Source organism: Dryas octopetala, chromosome 6, assembly GCF_963921425.1.
Source record: "Dryas octopetala chromosome 6, drDryOcto1.1, whole genome shotgun sequence".
Classification (NCBI taxonomy): Eukaryota; Viridiplantae; Streptophyta; class Magnoliopsida; order Rosales; family Rosaceae; genus Dryas; species Dryas octopetala.
In genome coordinates, this window is record NC_141371.1 from 11,408,991 (window position 1) to 11,428,929 (window position 19,939).

A 19,939-nucleotide genomic window follows, 5' to 3' on the forward strand; every position below is an offset into this window, starting at 1 on the left:
TTGTATTTTCTATGCTTTTTTGGCTGCTGGTTTAATGCAATGCTATTGTTTTCCCAAAAAAAAAAAAAAGTGTGCTTTCATTTTTCTTCAATCCCATCTTTAAGAGCTATGGTTCAGCAAGTCAATCAAATTTTAATTCTATTAACTAACTCTGTGTGACTCTAATGGCACGTTTACCTTACCATGCCGGCCACCATCCAACAGCATTTCAGTCTTATGAATTGTAAAGTACAATCAACAATTCACAGTTTTAACTCTGTGTGTACAAGTTAGATATCACTACAAGAGCAGCATCCTAATTAATTAATTGCATACCAATTCTGGAATATATCTCACGCGGCGGGGGAATACAGCAAATTGTCGATCTCGGTTTTTTAAAAAGTATTTTATCGAGTATTTTATTCTTATTTTAAAGAAAATATGAATAAATATATTGAGTTACTGAAATAAATTAATAGAAAAAATGTTGTTATATAGGCACGATAGACTCCACTCGCTCTTACATAAATCCGTCAATGCAAAAGTGGATGGATCACCATGTATTCCCCTATTCTTTTGTTCTTCTGGTAACAAATCTAGAACTAGTTCCAAAAAAATAAAGATAGCCTCTAGAACTATTCTTTCACAGATTATAAAATCTTAAAATAATTTAAATACAACAATTATCTGCAAATCACACTTATCAACTAGTCTAAGCAAATCACATGCATATAATCATCTACTCACCATCCACCCGTGCGGCTTTCTTCCCTTCATCTTTTACCGACAATTAATAGTGTATGTTGAAACCAATGAAGCAATTAATAGTTAGGCTTCATTTATACTTTATTAAATGTTGAATGTTTAATTGGCAAGGCAAAGATGAGTGGCTTAAATTAAGATATACCCGAAAAAGCTAGTGATTCAAGCCAAGGGAGACAAAGCTGTCCCCTCTGTATTGGAATGTGAATACAAAGGTGAAAATAAAAAAAATAAGAAGAGAAAAAAAAAAAAAAAAAAACCTACATACATATTTCTCGTGTAGGGGTACTCGGTATCCATGAGTTCTTGGTAACAGTATTCTGAAATTAAAGTTAAGACAAATTAAAAAATTCGTTCAGCATATATGTAATTTTGGGAATAGGGATGGAAGAAACAGAAAAAGGGGGTCTTGGGATTTTAAGCAGAGAAGGCTGTGGACTGTGGTTTGAGTCATTGAGTGTGAGTATGGGTAGAAAAGAAAACAATAGCTTCCAATTGGTAATAAATAATAATGCGAGTATATATTTCGCTTTAAGTGTATAGTACACCCTCTTCTTTTTTATTCATTTATTTAAAGAAACGGCAAAGATCTTGCATAGTGACAACACGTACGCATGGCATATGAAGCGTATAAAATTAGAATATTTATCAATTATAATTCCTACATAAAAGTCCTCTTATCAGACAATTTATTAACGTACATGAATATTTTAAGGCTAAAGTTTAATTAGAAAATTAGGATTAAATACCAAATATCAATAGTTTTTTAGTAAAGCAGCAAGACACTAATTTTTTTTAGTTTAGGTACTAACCTAGAGTAAAACATTTTGGATTAGGTCACAAATCAGTTTGTTATACAGTTGTGACTGTCGAACAGTTATAGTTGTAATTGTTGAACAATCACAGTTGTGTGACTATTTAAAATTTATAAAAAATCAAAATTTTTAAGGATTTCATAATTTTGATTTAGTTTGGGGGATGAAATCCTATAACCCAAAAACTTAACATTAAAGTTTAAGTCTTGCAAATATTGAAAAAACTACAAATCAATAAAAAAGTTATGATTATTAAACAGTTACAGTTCGATATAACCATGTTTTTTAAAGTTGGTACATAAACTGAAATTTAGTACCTAAAGTGAAATGACATAAATGTTTTAGTAGTTGAAATGAAAAAACATTATAATTTGGTACCTAAAGTCAATGGACCTAAGTTTAATTTAGACACTAAATTATAAGGGGTATTTCAACTACATCCATCATCTACAAAATCATTCAAAAACATACCTAATTTAAAATTTAAATTGAAAAAATGAATTTTTCTTCCTATTTTCTTTTTTTACCCCTTTCCACCTCTCACTCTCTCTCTCTCTTCCCTCTCTTTGGCCAACCCTTCCAACCTAGCCCCTCTCGACCTCACCCCTACTACAATCTTCCTGACCCCAACTATAGCTCGTGGGGTGATGGTCGACATTAGGGAGACCCGTCGGGAAATGGTTGGCCTTGGCTAGGCTGAGGTGCGCACAAGGAGGGAGTCGCGCAAGAGAGGAGAGGGAAGAGAGGGATGGTCGAGGGGAGAGAAAGGAGCTGCATGCTAGTGGCTAGTGGCTAGTGGTGCTGTGCCGGCTGGGCTTGGCTGGAGTTGGCTTGATCACGGTCGGACTGTGCGAAGTCACATGAGAGAGAGAAGGGAGACTCAGGGAAGAAGAATCAAATGAGAGAAAAGAGAAAGAGAGACTCGAGTAAGTGGAAGGGGAGGGTCCAGCGGGTTGTAGTGGGGGTAGGGTCAGGAGGGGCTGGGTTGGGAGGGTTGGCCGGAGAGAGGAAAGCTAGAGAGAGAATGAAAGGTGGAGAGGGGTAAAAAAGAAAAAGAGGAAGAAAAATTCATTTTTTCAATTTAGATTTTAGATAAGGTATGTTTTTGAATGATTTTGTAGATAATGGATGCAGTTGAAATATCCCCTATAATTGAGTGTCTAAATTAAATTTTAGCCACTATTTTATGTTGTTAAACTGTGAATCATAATTAAAAATTATATATGTTAACTCTTAATTAAATATATGGTTCATATTCATAATTTAACAATCTAAGTACATATCTTATATTATTAGACTATCTGAAAACATAAAATTAATATGTACTTATACACATTACTCTCTAATATCACATGTATATGGTGTATATGGATGGTTTCAAACTTCAAGGAAATAGGCTCCTAACTCCCCATGTCATAGCGTATATATAACCCATGCACTACAAAAGATAGTATTAGAGAATGATATATATGCATGTGAGAGAGACAGAGAGAGTGCATGTGTCATGTATGTGTGTGTAATGTGAATGAAAGAGAGAGAAGGTAGCCCAAAGGATAGATGATGATGAATTGTGGTAGGGTTTTGGTCTCCCCTACAAAGGGGGTAGGATATTAATTTTGAATGAATATATGCTGTATATCTAGTAGTAGTAGTAGTTGTATGTAGTTCAAATGTTTGTATGATGTGGTAGTAACATTAATAGTATAATTACAAAGGAATTATCAACCGCACTTGGCCACCTACAGTCCCACACTGACATGCATAGTGACGTATCGTCATGGGTACTTTACACATGCAAAAGATATATGCTGCTAATTAGGACGTACAAAGGCTAATTAAGCTACACATCATGGCCAAAAAAAAAAGCTACACATATATACTGTACCACGTACCCAGTACCTTAATGACAATGTGCATGCATGTATGTTACATTATTATCAATATCATAATTATTCTTTTGTTTTTTTTGGCCAAGAATATCATAATTATTCTTAACCATACTTGACTTGTACATGTATTTCAAAGGCCCCCATTGAGAGAGAGAGAGAGAGAGAGAGAGAGAGAGAGAGAGACGGTCAAAGTGTGTTATTGATAGGTCGCTTCAGTCTACAGTTTATCCATCAGACACAAGGGTTGTATCACTGTAGAGGTATATCAGTATATATGTTGTACCTTAGCACAACCAATGCCCACTTGGGCTCCACGTACACTGTTGAGTTTTCAGCCTGTATACTGTAGCTCATCTTTTACCCATCTCTCTCTCTCTCTCTCTCTCTCTCTCTCTCTCTCTCAACAAAGCTGCTAACAAGATCCATTCTATTCCAATATCCCTCATTTAGCCATCTCCCTTTGAACTTATGTAGCCTAGCCACCATTATATATCATTGATACCCTAGCTAGCCTAATGCCTATATGATCATTTTCTTTCTTTGTCTTTTGTTTTCTTTTTTAGCTAAACTTTCCTTCTCTTGTGTGTGTTAATTGTGTGTGCATCAAAACATGTCTCTTCGTTTATATATTTATGTTAATTATTAATTATCCTAGCCTTCTCTCTCTAGAAGCTAATCATTTGCTTTGAATTTCCCAAGCAATTATGGTGAATCTCAAATGGTACATGTTCCATTCATCAACACACATATCTCTCTCCACTAGCTAACAAAGCAAAAGGGGCATCATATGCAATCCCCAACAAAAAGCTGATCCATGTTAATTTGCAGGAGATGAAAAAGCCTATCTCAAATACATTTGGAACAAAATATACCCACCCTTGTCTTGCTTTCTAGTTAACTTTGCCTTTACATTGCCACGATTCAGACATGAACTCGCCACGTTCACATTTTATCTTAAAAGGATTGATCACTAATAAAACTTTTTGTAATCATTTTTAGCCAAAATCAACATAAAAACACAAATATAAATATAAAGCTTCAACACATACATCTCACCAATCTACATACAACTGAAATTGATAACAATCTTCCTCACTTAATTAATCTCTAATATCCTCTTTAGGGCTAGCATAATGACATCCTCATCGGGACTGCATCAAATGGACTCCAATTTAGTTTGCCATAACCTAAGAATATGCTCGTCATACCGATGCAATACTCTAAAATGCATGATTAATCATTCACTTAATTACTACTATTGTTTATAATTAATTAACTTATGTAATCAAACAAATAAATAAACTTGGTACCAAATATTCACATCAATCTCTGCCAATTTGTGAGGTTTGTGAATTGATGAACACTCTTGGAGAGGATCTTAAAAGGAAATTAAATTATTAAAGCCAAAAGCCCCCCTAAAGTTCAATTATCCGTGCTTATATTATTATCTCTAAAAGTTAGAATAGGTGGTCGTCTTATTTCAAAGATTCTTCTCTTCTCATTGACCATCTTCTCAAACTCTCTCTCTCTCTCTCTCTCTCTCTCTCTCTCTCTCTCTCTCAATTTGGCAAGACCTATGTTGTGTATTACACCGACAATAACATTTTCTTGTTAGACAATATAATAGCATAATAATATTATATTAGCAGACTGTACATTTGAATTATTTATTAAGTTAAATTAATTTTGACTAAATGCATAGTTCAAACACATAAAATTAATGTATAACAAACTTCAGACCGCTAATTAATAATTAAAGACGACAAATCCATATCCACTATATATTGTAACTCTTCGATCTATTCCCCCCCGGCCCCACCAATTTCTTGGATAATATACTTTCTAAATTTCTAGAAAAGTTATATCATTGAATTTGGAACGAAAATGCTAGGAGAATAGTGTATTTTCTTTGAAATTAAATCAAATGAAAACCATGTATAATTAATTGGTTCATGCAGTATATTAATTTTCACATAGTTTCCAATTAAGTAGGTACATATAGGTTTACCTTCCACATATTAAACTGGCTTCTGAGTAGTTTGTTATAGATTTGGAACTCAAAATAAGGACACAAAAGGAAGCCATTACATTAGTTGGAAGGCAATATGGATTCACATAAACTTAGCTTACATGGAAGTATCTTGGATCCTACATTGCTGAAAGAAGAACTAATTAATTAAACCCAAAAAAAGAAGAAGAAGAAAAAGGTGGCTCTCTAAGTAAAATGATGCTTACGTGATCAGGCCATTGCTATGTCAATCAAGATTCAAGACTATCCTTCTAATTATATAAGTTCATACGCTAATAATTAATATTGAATATTGATTCATATATATATATAATTAATATTCTTAGTTTCTTCCAAGCAATTAATATTACAGCTGCATGGACTCATTATCTTGCTCTACCTCAGAAGCAGGCTCATCTTCTTCTTCAAAACCATCAATCCCATATGCTGCATGCCCATTCCCAAAAGCCTTGATATGGTCTTTGAGAGACCTCTTGTGCTTAAAATCAGAGCCACAAATGCAGTACCAAAGCTTCCCACAGTTCTTCTCATGGGTCCTCCAATCCCCCCTCACTGCAAATGCCTTGCCACATTTCCTGCACATAAAAGGCTTGATCCCATGCTTTCTCTTGTAATGTGTTTGGAGGGTTCTGAAGTCTTTCAGCGGCTTCGCTCTCGGGTGATCGATGTTGTTCCGGCAACCTGGTGTGCAGCAAAAGCAAGGCAGCCTGAGCATGCCTGTTGGTTGAGTACCCCTCAGAGATTCAGGCCCTTTTCTATACTGAGATCCATGCCCCCACATATGCATCTACAATATCATATCATATCATATCATATTAATATAGTCACAACAAGAGGAAGAAGATTCAGAACCTGTTGATGATGAAATCCAAGCTTCCAAGTTCAAATAAGTACTAATTATGCAAATTAATTACTAACCGGTTAATTAAAGCCTTTTTCTTATTTCTTCACAATGAGCACATATATATTGTGAATTAATCTTTTTTAGTCCTATACAAAATTTGTGTGAATTTGCAGGTGTTTGTCTAGAATAAGCTATATATACCAAGTACTTATTGAGTTGTAATGAAAAGAACAAAAGAACAAAAGAAAAAAAAATACTTGTGAGTTTTCATGAGATTTGTTGATTGATTGAGAAGATGGGTGGGAGTTGATATACTATGTATGGGGTTTTCATGTGTAAGAAATGTTGTGTTGCAGAGTGAAGGTCCACATACAGAAACTAATTTGTTACTGGAATAATGTCATGACCTGGCCCTCTGGTGAAAAACTGTAAGATTTTTTCAGCTCCTGTCAATATATGTTTGGAGCACAGACTTCAAAGTACTAAAGGCATAAGGAACATTGCCTGTGTTGTTCAATCACATAAAGGGAAGGTACTGATCGTAGCCTCAGTTGAAGCAGAAAAGATTTACTCAACCCCAATTCCCATAAACCATGCAAAAAAAAAGAAAAAGAAGTAGAAGATGATAAAAACTTTGTTTTTTTGAAAAATAAATGTAAATTAGGAGAAAAAAAAAAACACAAATTAACAAAGGGTACCAGAAGGACCAATCTAATTTCAGTTCCCTCTATAAATCCAAGCATAGGATGCTAGTTTAAGGGAAGAAAATCAAAGACAAATTAAAGAAACAAAAGAAGCTTAAAAAATACAAAGAGATCGAGAAGAAAAGGCTGATATAAAAAAAAAAAAAAAAAAAAAGAGCTAGCTAGAGAGAGAGAGAGAGAGAAGAAAAGGGAAAATTAATGGGTTTTGGGGCCATGGTTTCATGGTGAATCACCAAGAGTTTTGCCTGCATGTTTTTAATTTGGTTTTGATGAATTTATTTTATGGTTGAAAGAAATTAAAGCAATTAATTACCTGCATGTTGTTGTATCTATTGAAGGTCTTGTAGCAAACAGGGCAAGAGAACTGAGTAGGACCAATGAGAATCTGGGAAGGGGTGGGGATCCAATACTGACCCTTGTTGAGTCTGCAGCTCATGGGGTACCCAGAATCATATTGATCTCCATCTCCCTTGTCATGAGTGGTAGTAGTAGTAGTAGTGATCTCTGAGGAAGAAGAAGCAGCAGAGAGCATAGAGGCCATCTCAGCAGCAGTAGGGCTTGGCAACCCTATGTGCAGTGCAACAGTCACTGCAGTCTCATCATCATCATCATCATCATCATCATCATGATCTTGATGATGATGAACATGATGATCCTCTTCTTTGTTGTTGTGTTTGCTGGTGGTGATGTTGTTGTGATCCACATCCATTGCAGCACTGCAATAAGAGTAGTGATGATGATCTTGTTCTTGGTCTTCATCATGATGGTGGTGGTGGTGTTGGTTTGTGGGGCTTAAGCGGCTTAGGAGAGGGAGGGCTTCTCTGAGAGGAGGGGAAGGGGGTCTACTGGTTTGGGAGTAGAAAGAGTGGTTCTGGTTGAGGAAGAAGTTGTGAGCATATAAGGGAGGGTGTGAAGGAGGAGGAAGAGGAAGAGGGTTTGGAGGTGGAGCTTCATGGTGGTGGTGGTGATGGAGAGGGTTGAATTTGAAGAGACCTGTGAAGAAATTTGATTGGTAGGGGTCAGCCATGGTTAAAAGGTGTGTGAGAGAGAGAGAGAGAGAGTAGGGGAATAGTTTTGCTGGGTGAGCTTGCTTTTATAGAGAGAGAGAGAGAGAGAGAGAGAGTACAAGATGGCTGAAGGGAGTGGACGGTGGAGAGCCAAGATATTAAAGTACTATAAACAGAGTGAAAGAAGAAGTAAAGGCAAGGGAAAGGGGAAAAATAGAATCACCTAGCTAGTGAAGAACACACACAAAAAATAAAAGGATATTATAAATGATCAATAATCTAAATAATTTTGATTAAAAAGGAATCTAGTTCTATTGGATTTTTTTTTTTTTGTACAAAGTATGGATAGAATCTTGGATAATACCGTTAGTGGCCGTTTTATGGTTACTTTGAGCTGCCAATTAGTTTTAATATTTTTTACTATATATTTCCTGGTACATATGTTTTTACTCTAGCTATTGTCCTTTATGGGTAAATTGTTTTTCCAATTAAGGTCCTAACAAAATAAAGAAAATTCTGATTAAATACAAAAAGACAATAATTTTGAACAAAACAATAAGGGATTATATTTTTTTTTTTCTACTAAGGATCGAAATCTTTTAGATTAGGTCACAAACCTACTTAGAAATTTTTCTTCTATCGGTCGAGTGGTGGTTTTACCCAGCTATCAACGGTCTACTGATTGCTTTGTTGTATTTTTTTTCTTTATGTTTTTTGTATATAGGGTTTATACGGATTGAAGGCTTTAGAGCTAAAGCCCTACAAACTAATTAAACACTAATTATAGGCTAAGTCTTAAATTATAATACAAAAATAGAAAACAACAAATGAAGTAAATTAGGGTGCTTTAATTAGAAACCCAAAATGAGAAAGAAATTTAAGTTAAACTCCAGGCGGCCCAAAAATTAAGTAGAAAGCCAAACTGTCCACCGAACGCTTGGCAAATGCATCTACGCACCCTAGCTAACTTGCATCTGAAAGTTGCATCTGCAACCTAAAACATGTCATCTGCAACCTAAAAAGATGCATCCGTAACCTAAAAAAAGCATCTGCAACCTAAAAAAATGCATCTGCAACCTAATAATGTGCAAATGCACATTTATTTTGTTTGCAAGTTATATCTGCAACCTAAAACCTGCATCTACAATCTAAAACATGTAATCTACAACTTAAAAAGGCCTTCCAGCCCTCGGTACCATGTCAAGCGTTCGGTAGCGTATTTTTTCATCTCCGAGCACACATACACGAACAGATTGGGTTGAAACTTACTATTTTAATTGGCTGAATTTGTAGTTAAAAAATTTTCAAAAACAGGACTTGAGAGTAATTTATTACATAAATTATGACTGTGACTCAGTAAAAAAGTTGTGACTATCATTTAGTCACAGTTTAGTTCATAAATAAAATAATGACCAATCAATCGGTAGTAGAATGACGTTTTTTCTTGACAACTAAAAGTTTGATACCTAAAGTGAAATTATATAAAATCTTGTAATTAAAATGAAAAAACATTAGAATTTGGAACATTATAAAGACAAAGAACCTCAATTAGGCCTGTAAAATTGTTCGAGCCAATTTTAGTGGGCTTGGACACAACATGACCTAACCCGATGGAGTGTGCATGTGAGGTTCGAGCTCGACCTATGACCCATGCATGGATCAAATTAAGAGAGATCTATTCATACCCCTAAGTTTTTGGCAAAAGTCATATTTTACCTTCAAATAAATGAAAAAACAATAAAGATAAAAGAAAACCTTGTAGAAGACAGCAAACTAAAAACAACCCCCTCCTCGCTGGCAGCCACTCCTATACCGGTGGCACCGGCCATCCCCCCCACCATTATTTCTCTCTTCCTAGCTATTTTTTTCTTTCTCTTATGCTCTTTTCTTTTCTTTTCTTTTCGTCTTCTCTTTGTTACTCTTCCTTCTCACTTTAGCCAAACTCGAGCCCAACAAGTTTGGCTGGAGTTGGAAGGAAGAGATTGAGAAAGAGGAAGTAGAAAAAAATATTGATAAAATAGGACTACCTTCTTGGTTGGAATCTCATGCCCTTAACGATCTTGTCTCCCTTTAGTACATTTTCTTGATGAAATTCTTTGGGCAAGCCTAGCCTAGTCCGTTGTGTAAAGGGTAGGGCTAGGCCTTACATTTTGGGCCCGACCCTATATTTGGGGTTATATATAGTTGAAAAATAATTAAAACGTATGTGATTATTTTGAAATAGTCTTCTCTCAGCAGGACATATATATGTTCTTTAACTAAAAAACAGACGCATATATTTATGACTTTTTTCACCTTTTGATAGTTTAAGGTATAAATCGTTAATTGAGACATTTTCCTCGATTTTAAACTCCTATTCCTCGGTTAGATTTTAGGTTTTAACTACCCTAAAATATAAAACCCTATACCATAATATAGTAAGCCCTGTAAAAATTAAGATAAAATGGCATAAAATCATAAAAAGACCCAAGTTCATTTTTAATTAAAGAACGGATGTGCTGCCCAACGAATTTTTACTTTTAAAAAGTAGAGTCTTTTGTTCAAGTGGCATATATAATGATAAATGGATCAAACCTCATCTACATCAGTAGGTCAGTTTCTATAGATCGAGAAACTAACCGATCATGAAAAACTCCATGATCAGGAAGATTACACCGGTAACCACACATTACCTCTACTACTCCTCAAACCAACTTTAAGAGGAAAATGAGATTCAAATCTTCTAAACACCCTACAACCATCACTTGGCACCGACGATTGCCAAGAGTCGAGCTCTATAAATATTGACTTTCAATCTCTATTCAAGATACGTGCAACCTAACCTCAAATGTACTTGATAGATAACAAGTTTACTATAACTTAAACATCGGAGATCCTTTGACAAACACCACACCGCTCATTGATTTTTGGATAATTTCTTTTGCAGGTTATAAAAGTCACTTCATTTACTTGTGAAAATTTGCTCCTACAAAGATCATTATCAAACACAACAATGAAATCATTGTTAGACAACCATTGTGCCCCAAAAGTTTAAGTTGTTAAGGAATTGACCAACAATATTGTATATCAAGTGAGTCCTTCACGTGCAGTCTCAACCTGCACGTAGAGAGCATGCATATACTAACAAAGAAAATCAAACATAATTGAGGGATGAAGGATTCAAATGCAGGACCTCTTATAAATAAGACTATGATATCATGCTAAACAACCACTAAATCCAAAAAATATAAGTTGTCAAGGAATAGGCCAATAATGTATATCAAGTTAACAATTATCTCATTCAAAATGTGGCAAATTTGAATACTTTTCTTGAAAAAAAAAATTATATATATATATAAATGAGCCTCAAAATTCTTGTGTTTTTGTTTAATATATAGAAGAAAAGGGTATGAATGCAAAGTTATGGTCAAAAATTTCAATTGTAGGTTGTCACACATCCCAACCATTTATCTTGTTGCAGAATGTGTGTCTCTCTCTCTCACTATGGTCATCTCATTTAATTTTTATTTCAAAAAACATATGATATATATATTTACTCATACACAAACATGGACAAGAAGCAAGGATAGCTAGCTTGAGTTAGGGTGAAGGCCCAACATTTCCATTGGTGCGCGAGCAGTGGTCGGCTCACCCAACTGCGAGCTCAAGGGATTGTCCCAATCTTCTCACTCACTGTCACAAAATCATAATTATATGTACATACATTATTCATGATCACCTCTTTCAGTTCATTATTAATTATGTATGCAGGTCACTGTTCTCTGTTTCTACTATAGCTCTGTAGAATATAATTAACAATATACAGTCTCTGATCGATTGAATTCAGCTAATGCTGTCAGACTAGCTCAGACATATTGTACCATAATGGGTTCCCTTAGATTTTACCTGGGTTCCACACAACAGCTAGCGGTGTTTTGTTTTACTCGACCAAAAGTTGGACCAGGATGTATTAAGCCTAGCTAGCTAATTAAATTAGGTGTCAAAGGTGCACATTAAAAATGGAAGAAAGTTCTTGCTACCAGGACAGCAGGAATCTCCCACTATTCTGTGGCTGGTGTATCATCCTTAAGACACCCATATATGATATGAGTAATATTAGGGTAATACATTTTTTATACTAAATTTTTTATATAATATGTATATCATCTTTCTAATAAAAATGAAGTCCACATGTACTAGTGAATCACACCACTATTTTATATATATCAATGAAGAGTTTAGCCTAGTTAGGGATGTGTATATCTTGATTCAATTTTTACTACTTTGTGGCTTGTAGGTATCTAAACCAAAGCTCCTCTATTTTTATAGTCAATTATTTTTTGGTTGGATGCTTCAATTTCTTTCATGGTATCACGAGTCTCAGGCCAAGTGGCACGCTTGCTCAACATCACTGGAAATGAGTTGTTTATGTGTTTACCTTAAATGATGCCTCATGTGCGGAGACGTGTGAAAATGTAGAATATGTTATCCCACATTTGAAAATATAACCTTGTATAAGGTACTTATAAGGATTCAAATATGTATTTTTGGAACAATGTTAAGTTTTTTACTCTATTCAGGTCATTACCAATTAATTTTTTCATTTATAAAGTCATTACCAAATGTACGTTAGAAACTTAGAATGGAAGTGGTACATAATTTTCTATTCTTTATTCTTAACATATTCCAACAAATAGAAATCTGAAAGCCATTTTATTTCAGCATAATTTGGAAAGATCGAAAACACAATTTATATTCTCATTTTACCATTCCGGTCAACAAACATATATGAGATTAAAGTTAAAATAAAGTATAAAACATGTTCATTCTCTTGGTTTAATTTCAAAATTGGCGTTGTAGAGTGGCTAAATTTTTTTTCTTTTCCAAATCAATATACTTGATGTTTGTTATCTTTTTTCACCAATTTGATGCTTATTTTCAATCAAAGTGAAGAAAAATTTTACGGTACAAATATCATATAATATATAAATATAATTTTAATGTGTAGTGTTAGGGAGACCATCTCTTTGTACCATTTAGTGTACCATCTCTCTAATAGAGGTGAGACTCACTAATATAAGTGAAACCTACCTTTATTAAAGAAATGATATACTAAACGGTATAAGGAGATTGTCTCCTTAATATTTTCTAATTTTAATACTCGTATGGTAATGGATTCTTCACCTTTCTTTTCTTCTGTTGCTAAGAGTACATGTACGTTGTGAATAAATTGCATTATTTCTTATTGAGCTATTAAGGTGAAAATTCGCAGCTAGGTAGAGGCGTAGAGCATGCTAGAGTGTTTAATGTTTTGTTTTAGCCAAAATGCTAGAGTGTTTAATGTTTTAATTAAGCTAGAAGCAGACACGTTGGAGCACAGTTGCACTGAAGGAGAGACTTAGCTACACTAATAAATAGCTTATAATATAGCGGCCCCCACATGGTTGTATTTGACAGACCAGTACTGTGTATACACTATTCTAATTCCCAAATGGAAAATGATGAGAAGCAAATGCCGATTGCCGTGCAGTGACTCAGTGAGTGTGAGTCCTCACAAAGTACATCAACTTATTCATTAATGCCGACTATAACGTCTTGCTGGCTTGCTGCTGCAAAGCTTACCAGCAGCACTGGTCTACCCACTTCACTCCATATGCTTATAGAGAGAGAGAGAGAGAGAGAGAGAGAGAGAGAGAGAGAGAGAGAGATATTCAAACATATATGCTTTTATGTTGTGGAGTATTATGGGGTCATACATGTTACTACTGGGTATTACGTTGTGAGATGGGTAGGCTTACCACAATGCATAGACAAAGGGAATGGACATAAATGGGGAGAGTTTGTAAGATCACAATTTAATAAATGAAGTGTCCTAAATGTAGATCACAAATTTAAGCTTGGGTAAGGATTCCACTAGCTTCTGGCCAAAAAAAGAGAGAAAGGATTCCACTAGCTAGCTTGTCTATGTGGAAAAAATGAATTAACCTAAACTAAAACTTAAAGGCCTTGGCTAGAACAACTCAAATCCCACTTGCTTCTTTATTTCTTTTCCTTTTTTTTTTTTTTTTTAATCAAAACTCAAATCCCAATTGTTAAAATTATCAAAAGATGCCAATTTAAACTTTATAATGGGTAGAGAGTGACCAAAATTAGCCAAAGAATCTGCAACGAAATTAATGTTTTGAAAAGACACGTATAATTTGCACATCTTCAAATTGGGGGTTCAACTCTGATAATTAATCTCAATTATCAACTATACATTTATTAGAAATCCCATTAATTAGTTAATGGGACTCAATTTGAGCCTACATTGTATTCCTTAATCATAAAATAGAAAACAATAAAATAAAAAGCAAATGATCTCTCTCTCTCTCTCTCTCTCTCTCTCTCTCTCTCTCTCTCTCTCTCTCTCTCTCTCTCTCTCTCTCTCTCTCTCTCTCTCTCTCTCCCTCCCTCCCTCTTTCTCTCTCTATCCTTCTTCATTTATTTGGTTAGTACGCTCTCCTTTTCTCTTAAAGCAAAGCCACTTCCTATTGCATATAAAGAGGATTACAAATGATTTATGCTCAACTCCCCAGCTTGTAAATTTGTCACATCATTTATGCAGGTAGTATTAAAAGAACCATATGTGGTAGAATCATAAATAAACTAGCAATTAATGAAAGGAAAACTTAGAATTCAGTCTATTTTATGAATCTTTCTTAAACTAAGTCCGGTAGTAATTTATAATTTATAATTAAGTCTTTTTATTTTTTTTCTTTGACAACTTTATGTTAAGTTTTAACTTCGAGATTTTTGGCGGCCTTTACAAAGACCACTCTACACTCTAGGAGAGAAAATATCCTTTAAATCGGAGAAGGACTCCTAAACTAAAACCGGTAGTAATTTGTAATTAAATCTTTTTATTTTTCTTCTTTGACGACTTTATGTTAAGTTTTAACTCCGAGATTTTAAGTGACCTTTACAAAGGCCACTCTACACCCTAGGAGGGAAAATATCCTTTAAATCGGAGAATGACTCTTAAACTAAGACCGGTAGTAATTTATAATTTTTAATTAAGTCTTTTTATTTTTCTTCTTTGACGACTTTATGTTAAGTTTTAACTCTGAGATTTTTGGCGGCCTTTACAAAGGTCACTCTACACCCTAGGAGGGAAAATATCCTTTAAATCAGAGAAAGACTTTATTATGAAATAAAATGATTTTCTTATAAATTTTAAAACACCTATAGTCTCCATCTAAAAACTATTTTTCTAAAGGACCTAAGTTTAACTATCTCTTAATAAAATTATACATATACTATATAGCTAGCTAGCTATTAATTTATGAACCTAATTTCTTTATAGCACCATTAAATCATCTGTATATATTAGATAGAGGTGTCGGCCCAACCCTGCCCATTTAAGTTGAGCCCATCGTACTTTCATGTCGTGCTCGGGCCGGCCCATATAATTAAGACCTAAGCCTGGCACGGCCCGTGGGCCATTCGTGCTTGTGCCGTGCCTTAAACGGACCGGCCCACAGACCTTTTTTTATTTTTATTTTTTAGAGTGATAAAACTAATCTTATGATATTTTTTCATATTTATAATTAAATATTAACATTATTTTTCATGAAAATTGAATATTTTTATTGAAAAGTTTCATGAAAAATGGAAAAACAATGTTAAAATAGTCGTGCCTAATTCGGGCCCATTTCGTTCCCGTGCTCATGCCGTGCCGTGCCCGATGGGCTAAAAACTTCAGCCCGGCCCATTTAATCGTGTCGTGCCATGCCATGCCTATTTTAATCGTACCGTACCGTGCTGTGTCGTGTGCCTGGCCCGACCTGTTTGACACCTCTAATATTAGATATGTGTAGATATTCTTTTCCAATTATAATCTTTTTGGTGCTAATTTTATATTTATATTCCTAACGACATTGTTTTGGATTTAAAGATTATACATTTTAGGTTTATATTTAGTATTTAATTAGAAAGAATTAAAGAAAAATGTTATATATCTTGCAAGTTGCAATAATAAATTTTACCCTCTTTCTCCCTCCTCCAAAATCAAAGTGTCAAAGCCCCTAGATTATTGGTACTCAAAATTTTAAATTCCTTGGAATTCAGAAAGAAGCAGCTGCAGTACTTCTTTGAGGAAATCCAACATTTCAGCACAATTTCAGTATGGAGAACATGAAGTGGGGGTGGGGGAAACACCAAGTGCATGTGGGATTGTAATTCATGTAAAATAATAGACACGATTAAGTTAATCAATAACAACATCCGGAGAATTTCAGACCTTTGAGAAAAATTTATAGAATTAACCAAAAAAAAAAAAAAAAGAAAGAGAAGAAATTGAGATGGGAACAAAATCTAATATTTAGTGAAAAGAGTCTGTCTGTGTGGTTGTTGACCAGAGATCCCATGCTGCTCCTTTAAAACTTTTGTGTTTCCAAGACAGCACGAGTGTGTGTGTGTGTTTGCATTGTAATTGTAAGACGTAGAGCTATACTTTGAGTTTCCATGTCCATGTCTTGTTTTGAGACTTCCAAACATTTCTGTCCTGTGATTGCAAATCCCTATAAACATAAAGATCTCATATGGAGTACATACAGATATTGTTAATTTAATTTAATGGGTTGAACCCAAGACACCTCTCACTATTCATTAGGGAATTTAAAAATATACTAAAATTAAAGAGAAATAAACAATTTTGGTCTCCGAGTTTCACCCCTAAAACATATTTTGTCTATGTGGTTAATTGGTTATAATTAAAACTCTTCATTTGGTTCGTGTCTTTTTTTTTTTTTTTGCTTGCAATCTTAGAATAATTTTAACAAATCTCAAATTTTTAATTTGAAAATCAATAATCCATTTGTTTTAAAGAAATTTTTTTTTGGGGGATTTAAAGACCATGTTATAGGTTTTCTAAAATTAATTTCAATTTTCATTTCGTATTTATTTTCTAAAGAGATTGAGACTCACAAAATTTGTAGGGTTTGAACTTGAAATTTGGGAATTCTTTAAATTTTTATTTGAAAATCAAATTTAAGGTTAAATGCATGATTTTTAGTCATTCTTAGGTATAACTCGCAAGTTTAAACAAGTTATTAGTTTTGATTTGAATTTTTTTTTTTTTTTTCATGTTGGGTGCCAAATATCCTAAGACTGAAACAGTATCAAACATATAGACTATATGCAAAGTTTTGAAATCATATAGACCAAATTTGTCTTCGGGGTAAAATATATGAACCAAAATCGATCGATTTTTTACCCAAAATTAAATCTTAAAAGAAAAACTAATTTGTAATGTGTGTATAGCTCCACGACATTATATATTATAAATTCTACATGTAGGATATATTTTCAATACGCCCCTCATATCTCTCAAGTGTGACATGACTTGAGTCAAATACATGAACAACTTATATTGAGTAACATGAAAGCACATATGATTATTAACCCTGATATGTGGATTGGGAAACATGCGGCGTGACTGAGTCAAACATGTGGAGGAATTATATTAGGTGACATGAATCACGTGTAGTCGTTAGACCTAATATGTAGATTACCCTAATGATTAAGTGAATGAGGGAGGGAGGGAGGGAGAGAGAGAGAAAAGAAGATATGAGAGGAATTTGATCAGTGTGGTTGGCAATGCGATAAGAAAGAATTGAAGAAATTCAGGTGTCCAACTCAAAATTGAAACCAATCGGTAATAGGCTAATAGATAGAGAGAGACTTAAGACCTTATAAATTATTTTGATTTCTAATGCAAAATTTTTCTCTCAATGCGTCTGCTTACCTGTGATGTTACTCAAACTAAATATATAGATAACTCATATAAAAAATAAGACTATCAGTCAAGTCGTCAGCGACATACGTACGGCTTTCCTCCATATGGTTTTTAATTTTACAGTTTTTTTTTTTTTTAATTCTAAAAAGTATTTGTTGTCTTTATACATTTTAGCTATTTTGTGAAGGGCGTGAGTGCGTGACTATTATTAATGCTCGGGTGCGCTGATGAATTTATGAGTGGATACGGAATTTTCCTATTCACAATTAAGACCGGCCCAATCAATTCTTCTGCAGCCCAGCAACTCCATGTGTTCTTCACGTGTTGTCCCCCATTGCCTCTCAATCTTGCGTGGCCATTTTCAGGGGTTATGTTACTTATGTACATTCAGATTCTTTCTTCATATTCTTATGTAAGGACTTAGGATTGCGTATATATTTCTGTTTAATTTTTTTTAGTATAAATTCTACCTGCTATAAATCCTAAACTCAAAACGTTTTCATATAAAAACATAGCTTCAGCCTTCAGCACAAAAAATATAACCAAACAATTTATATTCTCTATGAAAAATTATACAATTCAATTATACAGCCACTTATGTTATGTTACTACATTTTTAATTCTTAAAGACAGGTTCACACTTCCCTTCTTATATATGGATCTTATGCCATTTAACTTGAATATATGACATATACTGTTGTATATATTGTAATTTATTTGTAAATGTTCTCATTTCTTATATATATAAGTATATAACAAGCTGTAGCTCATGACCAACTTGTCAAAATGGAGCCCACACCCGAACCCAGTTATAGCCTTCCTTTTGATGTGAACAAAATGGGATCGTACGTATGCATGTGGGCTTAATTTTAATTTAATGATGTGAACTGTTAATTTGCAATTGATCATTCAAATATTGTCTTTACAAAATTAACAAAATAATAAAGTATTTAATCATCTATTTATAACTGAATAAATATATGAACACAATATTTTTGAAATAATGAAATAACATGATGATAATCAAATAGTTAAAGTATTTTTTATTTTGCTAATTTTTTTTGTATATATGATTCCTAAATATTTATTTGAAAATTAAACGGTTCAAATTATTATTTCAAAATGCTATCTAGCCCGATCAATGTGTTCCATTTTAATTCTTGTCAAAAGTTGATTCAATATTTTGAAGCAGTGTGCAAAGTAACTCCTTCATTCCAACATCAGAAAGAACTTAATTGGGTGCACCTTGTGATCCATGCATCAACAATATTCAATAGATAGTGCATATATATATAATACAAATACGTACAAATTAACTACAAAGCCTCGTATATGATTCACAAAGCGACAAAGAGATAGCATTTAACAAGTGAATGATTGAAACTAACTATTCACATAAAGATATGACATCACCACATCATCATCAATATCTAAAATACCAGCAGATTCTTTCATTATTTTCAGGCCAAAATAAAGCTCATAATAATGAAGTACGATCTCCTACTTCTGCAAGCTTAAGTAGCCATCACAGAAGCTGAAGTTTCTGGGTTCTAGCCTTCTAGGCCTCATCATTAATTACCAATGGACCCTCTCAATTTTAACTCCTTCAAGGTCCACCCATTATGGCCTGCAAGGTGAGTCTTGCACTTGGATCATTGGGGCAAAATCTGACCACCCCCCTTCCCCAAAAAACATTAAAAGAAAAGTGGGGCTCCATGTGCTTGTTGGCTGGTTTGAATCAACGACAGGAAGAGCTGGTTAATTTGGTATATGCAGTAGCTAGGGTTTGTGTTGCTCTAAATGATGATGAAGTTAATTACTTAATTATGTAGAGGGTAGAGAGACCACTTTTTAATTTACTCCATTTATTTGACTCTCTAGCTCTCATTAATATTTATCCGATCGATCATCTGCCAAGTACTTGGTGATTTAATTGTTTGCTTTCAAGGAGCCCTGCCAAGAACTAATTCATTCATTCATTCATTCACCTTGACTTGACAAGTTGGTTGAGCTTCAATATGTACATGGCAAAAAGCTTGCAGTGATCAGAAAAGGTATTATGTGATTTGTTGTCGCATTGTGTATTTGAATTAATAGTCACTAATTTCAGATGGGGATCTTGTCAAATGTCCTCTCACTTTGGGACTAGCCTT

The 19,939-nt window shown here is 34.1% G+C and overlaps 1 protein-coding gene across 1 annotated transcript; it reads right to left on the bottom strand.

Moving 5' to 3' along the window:
• Positions 1–5,729: 5,729 nt before the first annotated feature.
• On the bottom strand, positions 5,730–8,055 carry NTT (C2H2-type zinc finger family protein). Its single transcript, XM_086247353.1, has 2 exons — positions 7,336–8,055; positions 5,730–6,261 (listed from the first exon to the last, which is right to left on the bottom strand). Exons 1-2 carry the CDS (start codon positions 8,047–8,049, stop codon positions 5,821–5,823), a joined length of 1,155 nt encoding a protein of 384 aa, XP_086103479.1. The 5' UTR covers positions 8,050–8,055; the 3' UTR covers positions 5,730–5,820.
• Positions 8,056–19,939: the final 11,884 nt, after the last annotated feature.

Coding starts and splice junctions, on each gene's coding strand:
- NTT (XM_086247353.1), bottom strand. CDS start 8,049: ATGGCTGACCCCTACCAATCAAATTTCTTCACAGGTCTCTTCAAATTC. Junction 6,262..7,335: donor ATAGATACAACAACATGCAG/GTAATTAATTGC, acceptor ATGATATTGTAG/ATGCATATGTGGGGGCATGG.